This window comes from Cetorhinus maximus, unplaced genomic scaffold (genome assembly GCF_964194155.1).
Source record: "Cetorhinus maximus unplaced genomic scaffold, sCetMax3.hap1.1 HAP1_SCAFFOLD_4774, whole genome shotgun sequence".
NCBI lineage: Eukaryota > Metazoa > Chordata > Chondrichthyes > Lamniformes > Cetorhinidae > Cetorhinus > Cetorhinus maximus.
The window spans coordinates 2,173-11,578 of record NW_027600674.1 but is presented as its reverse complement, the minus strand read 5'-3'; the positions used below and the strand labels follow the sequence as shown (position 1 = coordinate 11,578).

At 60.2% G+C, this 9,406-nt stretch overlaps 1 protein-coding gene across 1 annotated transcript; it reads left to right on the top strand.

The window, feature by feature from the left end:
• Nucleotides 1-1,040: 1,040 nt before the first annotated feature.
• LOC144678595 (pre-rRNA 2'-O-ribose RNA methyltransferase FTSJ3-like) lies at nucleotides 1,041-8,548 on the top strand (the record flags this gene model as incomplete). The annotated part of the gene is made up of 6 exons (XM_078538332.1): nucleotides 1,041-1,161; nucleotides 2,008-2,101; nucleotides 3,254-3,386; nucleotides 5,873-5,967; nucleotides 7,051-7,153; nucleotides 8,365-8,548. Coding segments are annotated over 6 exons (730 nt in total), but the record flags the coding sequence as incomplete, so codon positions are not given.
• Nucleotides 8,549-9,406: the final 858 nt, after the last annotated feature.

Below are 9,406 nucleotides of genomic sequence, written 5' to 3'. Positions count from 1 at the left end.
GCCGCACTGTCGGAGGGTCAGTACTGAGGGGGTGCCGCACTGTCGGAGGATCAGTACTGAGGGAGCGCCGCACTGTCGGAGGGTCAGTACTGAGGGAGTGCCGCACTGTCGGAGGGTCAGTACTGAGGGAGTGCCGCACTGTCGGAGGGTCAGTACTGAGGGAGCGCCGCACTGTTGGAGGGTCAGTGCAGAGGGAGTGCCGCACTGTCGGAGGGTCAGTACTGAGGGAGTGCCGCACTGTCGGAGGGTCAGTGCTGAGGGAGCGCCGCACTGTTGGAGGCTCAGTGCAGAGGGAGTGCCGCACTGTCGGAGGGTCAGTACTGAGGGAGTGCCGCACTGTCGGAGGGTCAGTACTGAGGGAGTGCTGCACTGTCGGAGGGTCAGTACTGAGGGAGTGCCGCACTGTCGGAGGGTCAGTACTGAGGGAGCGCCGCACTGTGGGAGGGTCAGTACTGAGGGAGTGCAGCACTGTCGGAGGGTCAGTACTGAGGGAGCGCCGCACTGTCGGAGGGTCAGTACTGAGGGAGCGCTGCACTGTCGGAGGGTCAGTACTGAGGGAGTGCCGCACTGTCGGAGGGTCAGTACTGAGGGAGTGCCGCACTGTCGGAGGGTCAGTACTGAGGGAGTGCTGCACTGTCGGAGGGTCAGTGCTGAGGAGTGCCGCACTGTCGGTGGGTCAGTACTGAGGGAGTGCTGCACTGTCGGAGGGTCAGTACTGAGGGAGTGCTGCACTGTCGGAGGGTCAGTGCTGAGGGAGTGCCGCACTGTCGGAGGGTCAGTACTGAGGGAGTGCTGCACTGTCGGAGGGTCAGTACTGAGGGAGTGCTGCACTGTCGGAGGGTCAGTGCTGAGGGAGTGCCACACTGTCGGAAGAGGTTACAGAGATAGGGAGGATCGTACACATCTGAATGGGTCTCCTGTTCCTGTGTAGTGAGAGAGAGAGTGCGGTCGGTGTGTGCCGCGTGTTCCTGGGCCTGTGTGTCTCCTGTGGATGGATTGGCCGGATCACATCACTGACCAATAACCCCTGTCCCTTGCAGGCCCAAAGCCCCCGAGCAGGAGCTGCCTGGGGGGCTGGAGGAGGAGGGGAATCCGCTGCTGGTCGAACTGGAGCCCAGAGACGTGCGTCAGGAGCGACAGACTGACCTGTGGTTTGGGAAGGTAAGGGAATGGCCAGAGTCACCGGGAGTCTCCCCTCCGTCTCCACCTCCCCCCGGTCTCCCCCTCCCCGGTCTCCCCCTCCCCCTCCCCCTCCCCGGTCTCCCCCTCCCTGGTCTCCCCCTCCCCCTCCCCGTCTCCCCTCCCACCCCGTCTCCCCCTCCCGCCCCGTCTCCCCCTCCCGCCCCGTCTCCCCCTCCCGCCCCGTCTCCCCTCCCGCCCCGTCTCCCCCTCCCCCCGGTCTCCCCCTCCCCGGTCTCCCCCTCCCCCTCCCCCTCCCCGGTCTCCCCTCCCTGGTCTCCCCCTCCCCCTCCCCGGTCTCCCCCTCCCCCTCCCCGGTCTCCCCCTCCCCCTCCCCGGTCTCCCCCTCCCCCTCCCGGTCTCCCCCTCCCCCTCCCCGGTCTCCCCCTCCCCCTCCCCGGTCTCCCCCTCCCCTTCCCGGTCTCCCCTCCCCCTCCCCCGTCTCCCCTCCCCCTCCCCGGTCTCCCCCTCCCCCTCCCCGGTCTCCCCCTCCCCCTCCCCGGTCTCCCCCTCCCTGGTCTCCCCCTCCCCCTCCCTGGTCTCCCCGGTCTCCCCCTCCCCAGTCTCCCCCTCCCCCTCCCCGGTCTCCCCTCCCCCTCCCCGGTCTCCCCTCCCCGGTCTCCCCTCCCCCTCCCCGGTCTCCCCCTCCCCCTCCCCGGTCTCCCCCTCCCCCTCCCCCTCCCCGGTCTCGCCCCTCCCTCCCTCTCCCTCGCCCCCGCTCCCCCTCGCCCCCTCTCCCCCCCGGCCTGTGTGCCTGCACGTGTCTCTCAGCCTGACCCGCGGTGTGACTCACTCTCTGACCCGCCGTCCCCTGGCTGCTTGTTGCAGGAGATCTTCAGCGGACTGGACGCGGACGCGGACGAGGCTCTCGAGATCAAACAGACCCGGAAGCTGTACACCCAGCAGGGCCTGGACCTCGCAGGTGAGCCCTGGGACCCAGCCCGGCCCATTCCAGATCCCCACCGGGCCCGCAGCCTGGGTCTCGGAGGGCCCAGTCTCGCCCCCTTCTGACTTGGCGGAGGGCAGTGTAGGCAGATTCTAACCTCTCGGGCCTGGGGGTCAACCCCAAAAAACCATGAGGGGTGTAAGGTCTCAATTCTGCCATTCCCAATCCCCGGATAGGCTCCAGCTGGAGGGGCTGTGTTAAATCCTGGAGCACCCCACTTTCACAACGACGTCAAGGCTTTTGGGGTGGGGGTGGGTGGTAGTTGGTTGGGTGGGTGGGGGTGAGAGGCGATTGTCCTGAACGGATGATCAACGGTGAGGGTCTTCGGCGCGCGCGGGGGTAGAAGCTGGGCTCGGCCTCCATCGAGCGGTGAAGGGTAAGGGGTTGGATTGATCGGGGGCGTCCGGAATCGCCAAGGGTCTTCGATCGAGCCGATGGTTGCAGAAACTGTTTCCGGGAGGCGGGAGAGGGTCGGGTAAACCAGAGGGACGCGGGATCGAAGAGAATCGGGAAAGGACCACCAGAGTCGGGCTGGGGGGGAGGAGATGAGGAGGAGGGAGGAGTTGTTGTGATCTGGAAGGCGCTGCCTGAAAGGGCGGTGGAAGCAGATTCGATCAGGACGCTCGAAATGTCGGGTGGATGGGGGGGAATCGCGTCAATACTTGAAGGGGAAACGTTAGGAGGGGTACAGGGGTGTGTTGGGATGCTGGGGGAGGTTGAGTGAGATCAATTGGTTGGCTTGCCCGAAGAGGCCCGATGGGCCGAATGGCCTCCCCCTGTCACTGCGCCAGTCCAGCTGCAGAGCCAGGAGGGGTAGGGATTAAATTGGATCGCCGTGCTTGGCCCGAGTGGGCTGAATGGCCACCGACCGGCTGCGTGCTGGGTCATTGGACCGTTCGAGCGGCTTGAACTCTGACCTCTCACCTCCTGGACCCTGGTGGGTGGGGGGGGGCGGGTATCCAGCCCAACAGGTACGTTATTGGCTGCCGAGCGTTACCGGACATGTTGAGGAGGGTGGGGGGTGCAGAGCTGAGGGGCTGGGGGTTGGGGTGGTGGTGGGTGGTGGGGGTGCGTCTGCGCCGCTGGAGATGTCACCTCACCCCCTGCCCTCTAATACCCAACCTGCAGGTGAGGAGGGAAGTCCGGCCGGGGAGAAGGAGACCATGCCCCCCTCTGCAGTGGGGAAGGGGCTGACGAAGGCGAGGGAAGGGGCGACGGATAAGCCAGAGGATTCCGAGGACGAGAGTTCGAGCGACGAGAGGTGAGCAGCGCAGAAGGAGGCCGTTCGGCCCGTCTGCTCCCTGCCGGTGTTTGTGCGCCACACGCGCTTCCTCCCATCTCCCACCCCCATCGACACATCCCTCTGTTCCTCTCTCTCCCTCGTCTGTTTATCCAGCTTCCCACCTCCCCCCCGACTTTAAACCCATCGACACGATTCCCCTCGGCCTCTCCCCGTGGGAGCGAGTCCCACGCTCTCCCCGCTCCCCGTGGGAGCGAGTCGCACATTCTCCCCTACTCCCCGTGGGAGCGAGTCCCACACTCTCCCCTACTCCCCGTGGGAGCGAGTCCCACGCTCTCCCCGCTCCCCGTGGGAGCGAGTCCCACGCTCTCCCCGCTCCCCGTGGGAGCGAGTCCCACATTCTCCCCACTCCCCGTGGGAGCGAGTCCCACACTCTCCCCTACTCCCCGTGGGAGCGAGTCCCACATTCCCCCCTCTCACTGGGTAAAGAGGCTTCTCTTGAATTCCCCGATTGGATTTATTAGTGACCGTCCCGCAAGTCTCAGCCACAAGTGGAGACATCTTCTCCACACCTACCCAATCGAAACCCTACATCAGCTTAAACACCTCTCTCACACTGCACGGTAACTCCCAGTGTGATACGGAGACCGGAACTGTGCACGGTAACTCCTAGTGTGATACGGAGACAGGAACTGTGCACTGTAACTCCCAGTGTGATACGGAGACAGGAACTGTGCACAGTGACTCCCAGTGTGATACGGAGACAGGGACTGTGCACGGTGACTCCCAGTGTGATACGGAGACAGGAACTGTGCACAGTGACTCCCAGTGTGGTACGGAGACCGGAACTGTGCACAGTGACTCCCAGTGTGATACAGAGACCGGAACTGTGCACAGTAACTCCCAGTGTGATACGGAGACCGGAACTGTGCACAGTGACTCCCAGTGTGATACAGAGACCGGAACTGTGCACAGTAACTCCCAGTGTGATACGGAGACCGGAACTGAGCACAGTAACTCCCAGTCTGATACGGAGACCGGAACTGTGCACAGTGACTCCCAGTGTGATACGGAGACCGGAACTGTGCACAGTAACTCCCAGTGTGATACGGAGACCGGAACTGTGCACAGTGACTCCCAGTGTGATACGGAGACCGGAGCTGTGCACAGTAACTCCCAGTGTGATACGGAGACCGGAACTGTGCACAGTAACTCCCAGTCTGATACGGAGACCGGAACTGTGCACAGTAACTCCCAGTGTGATACGGAGACCGGAACTGTGCACAGTGACTCCCAGTGTGATACGGAGACCGGAACTGTGCACAGTGACTCCCAGTGTGATACGGAGACCGGAACTGTGCACAGTGACTCCCAGTGTGATACGGAGACCGGAACTGTGCACAGTAACTCCCAGTGTGATACGGAGACCGGAACTGTGCACAGTGACTCCCAGTGTGATACGGAGACCAGAACTGTGCACAGTGACTCCCAGTCTGATACGGAGAACGGAACTGTGCACAGTAACTCCCAGTGTGATACGGAGACCGGAACTGTGCACAGTGACTCCCAGTGTGATACGGAGACCGGAACTGTGCACAGTGACTCCCAGTGTGATACGGAGACAGGAACTGTGCACAGTGACTCCCAGTGTGATACGGAGACCGGAACTGTGCACGGTGACTCCCAGTCTGATACGGAGACAGGAACTGTGCACAGTGACTCCCAGTGTGATACGGAGACCGGAACTGTGCACAGTGACTCCCAGTCTGATACGGAGACAGGAACTGTGCACAGTGACTCCCAGTGTGATACGGAGACAGGAACTGTGCACAGTGACTCCCAGTGTGATACGGAGACCGGAACTGTGCACAGTGACTCCCAGTGTGATACGGAGACCGGAACTGTGCACAGTGACTCCCAGTGTGATACGGAGACCGGAACTGTGCACAGTGACTCCCAGTGTGATACAGAGACCGGAACTGTGCACAGTAACGTAGAGGGGAAGAGCGCACTGTCAGGGTAATGTAGAGGGAGCTCTACACTGTATCTAACCCGTGCTGTACCTGCCCTGGGAGCGCTCGATGCTGACACTGGGTATAAAGTGGGGAGAGGAGGGACACTGTCGGGGTAATGTAGAGGGAGCTCTACACTGTATCTAACCCGTGCTGTACCTGCCCTGGGAGCGCTCGATGCTGACACTGGGTATAAAGTGGGGAGAGGGTGGGACACTGTCAGGGTAATGTAGAGGGAGCTCTACACTGTATCTAACCCGTGCTGTACCTGCCCTGGGAGTGCTCGATGCTGACACTGGGTATAAAGTGGGGAGAGGGTGGGACACTGTCAGGGTAATGTAGAGGGAGCTCTACACTGTATCTATCCCGTGCTGTACCTGCCCTGGGAGCGCTCGATGCTGACACTGGGTATAAAGTGCGGAGGGACACACTGTCAGGGTAATGTAGAGGGAGCTCTACACTGTATCTAACCCGTGCTGTACGATTTCCACTCAGCGATATTCAGGAGATGAAACGAATTGGAAGCAAAGGCAAGATGCAGACGCAGGATGAAAACGACACATTTCAGGTGGTTCATGTGGAGAAGTCAAGTAAGTGAGTTGGGGAGAGTCAAAGTAGTAACTTACGGATCAGTATTGGATATTAAATCAAAATCACCGAGCCTGTTACAGAGCTTCTGAACCCCTGGATTAGATTCCAGTCTGTAACTCACTCCCGGGTATCTGTTATTCTATATAAACCACCCCGAACCCCTCGATTAGATTCCAGCCTGTAACTCACTCCCGAGTATCTGTTATTCTATATATAAACCCCCCGAACCCCTCGATTAGATTCCAGTCTGTAACTCACTCCCGGGTATCTGTTATTCTATATATAAACCCCCCGAACCCCTCGATTAGATTCCAGTCTGTAACTCACTCCCGGGTATCTGTTATTCTCTATATAAACCACCCGAACCCCTCGATTAGATTCCAGTCTGTAACTCACTCCCGGGTATCTGTTATTCTATATATAAACCACCCCGAACCCCTCGATTAGATTCCAGTCTGTAGCTCACACCCGGGTATCTGTTATTCTATATATAAACCACTCAAACCCCTCGATTAGATTCCAGTCTGTCACTCACTCCTGGGTATCTGTTATTCTATATATAAACCCCCCTGAACCCCTGGATTAGATTCCAGTCTGTAACTCACTCCCGGGTATCTGTTATTCTATATATAAACCCCCCCGAACCCCTCGATTAGATTCCAGACTGTAACTCACTCCCGGGTATCTGTTATTCTATATATAAACCACCCCGAACCCCTCGATTAGATTCCAGTCTGTAACTCACTCCCGGGTATCTGTTATTCTATATATAAACCACCCCGAACCCCTCGATTAGATTCCAGTCTGTAACTCACTCCCGGGTATCTGTTATTCTATATATAAACCACCCCGAACCCCTCGATTAGATTCCAGTCTGTAACTCACTCCCGGGTATCTGTTATTCTATATATAAACCACCCCGAACCCCTCGATTAGATTCCAGTCTGTAACTCACTCCCGGGTATCTGTTATTCTACATATAAACCCCCCCCGAGCTCCTTGAGGGGTAACTCACTCCTGGATCAGAGATGGTCATTTCTGTCGGGGACTGAGTTCACACGACCATTTTCTCCATGTTCCAGTGAAAAGGGCGCAGGTTCTCGACGCTGAAGGACTTGCGTTGGGAGCCTCCATCGCGTCGTCGAAGAAGAGAGCCCGGGACCTCATCGATGACTCGTTCAACAGGTAACATTGTGGCTTCTCCTCAGCCTGTGCTCTGCCGTTTACCCCCCTCACTGCACTCGCTGTTATCCCCGAGCTCCCGGTGCAGCAGCACTGAGCGTTCAAAATTCCCACCTTCCTGTCCAAACCTGGCTTGAGACCCCACTGCAACCCTCCCTATCTCTGTAACCTCCTCCAGCCCCTACAACCCTCCCTATCTCTGTAACCTCCTTCAGCCCCCTACAACCCTCCCTATCTCTCTAACCTCCTCCAGCCCCTACAACCCTCCCTATCTCTGTAACCTCCTCCAGCCCCTACAACCCTCCCTATCTCTGTAACTTCCTTGGTGGGTCAGTACTGAGGGAGTGCCGCACTGTCGGAGGGTCAGTACTGAGGGAGTGCCGCGCTGTCAGAGGGTCAGTACTGCGGGAGTGCCGCACTGTCGGAGGGTCAGTAGTGCGGGAGCGCCGCACTGTTGGAGGGTTAGTACTGAGGGAGCGCTGCACTGTCGGAGGGTCAGTACTGAGGGAGTGCCGCACTGTCGGAGGGTCAGTACTGAGGGAGTGCCGCGCTGTCAGAGGGTCAGTACTGCGGGAGTGCCGCACTGTCGGAGGGTCAGTAGTGCGGGAGCGCCGCACTGTCGGAGGGTCAGTACTGAGGGAGCGCCGCACTGTCGGAGGGTCAGTACTGAGGGTGCGCCGTACTGTCGGAGGGTCAGTACTGAGGGTGCGCCGCGCTGTCGGAGGGTCAGTACTGAGGGTGCGCCGCGCTGTCGGAGGGTCAGTACTGAGGGAGCGCCGCGCTGTCGGAGGGTCAGTACTGAGGTAACGCCGCACTGTCGGAGGGTCAGTACTGAGGGAGTGCCGCACTGTCGGAGGGTCAGTACTGAGGGAGTGCCGCACTGTCGGACGGTCAGTACTGAGGGAGTGCCGCACTATCGGACGGTCAGGACTGAGGGAGCGCCGCACTGTCGGAGGGTCAGTACTGAGGGAGTGCCGCACTGTCGGAGGGTCAGTACTGAGGGAGTGCCGCACTGTCGGACGGTCAGTACTGAGGGAGTGCCGCACTATCGGACGGTCAGGACTGAGGGAGCGCCGCACTGTCGGAGGGTCAGTACTGAGGGAGTGCTGCACTGTCGGAGGGTCAGTACTGAGGGAGTGCTGCACTGTCGGAGGGTCAGTACTGAGGGAGTGAATCAATCTGGTGTGTCCTGTTGTTGTCCATCGCCGCCTCAGGTACACGTTTGAGGAGGATCAGGACGAGCTGCCGGACTGGTTTGCGGAGAATGACCAGAAGTACAGGCGGAGGCCCGTGCCCTTTGACCCCGCCATGGCAGCCGAGTTCCGCCTGCGCTGGAGGGAGATTAACGCCCGGCCCATCAAGAAAATCGCAGAGGCTAAAGCTCGAAAGAAGCGGAGGGTAAGTGGGCCGGAGTGGGAGGGGGAGAATGGCTGGAGTGGGAGGCAGGGGTGAAGGGTCACCTGTGTGTGGTCCTGGGGACCGGTACGTGGGGTGGGGTGGGGGGAATCGTCTCAGGGGTCGGGGGGTGGCTGGCCAGGGAGGAGCTGTCTACCGTCCCTCTGAGGGTCAGTGAGGGGTGGTCCGTCTAATGTCTGAGAGGGAGAGGGGCTGTCTGTATAGTGTCTGGGGGGAGAGGGGGGCTGTCTGTATAGTGTCTGGGGGGAGAGGGGGGCTGTCTGTATAGTGTCTGGGGGGAGAGGGGGGCTGTCTGTATAGTGTCTGGGGGGGAGGGAGAGGGGCTGTCTGTATAGTGTCTGGGGGGAGAGGGGGGCTGTCTGTATAGTGTTTGGGGGGAGGGAGAGGGTCTGTCTGTATAGTGTCTGGGGGGGAGGGAGAGGGGGGGCTGTCTGTATAGTGTCTGGGGGGGAGGGAGAGGGGGGCTGTCTGTATAGTGTCTGGGGGGAGGGAGAGGGGCTGTCTGTATAGTGTCTGGGGGGAGAGGGTCTGTCTGTATAGTGTCTGGGGGGGAGGGAGAGGGGGGCTGTCTGTATAGTGTCTGGGGGGGGGGAGAGGGGCTGTCTGTATAGTGTCTGGGGGGGAGGGAGAGGGGGGCTGTCTGTATAGTGTCTGGGGGAGAGGGAGAGGGGGGCTGTCTGTATAGTGTCTGGGGGGAGAGGGTCTGTCTGTATAGTGTCTGGGGGGGAGGGAGAGGGGGGCTGTCTGTATAGTGTCTGGGGGGAGGGAGAGGGGCTGTCTGTATAGTGTCTGGGGGGAGGGAGAGGGGCTGTCTGTATAGTGTCTGGGGGGAGGGAGAGG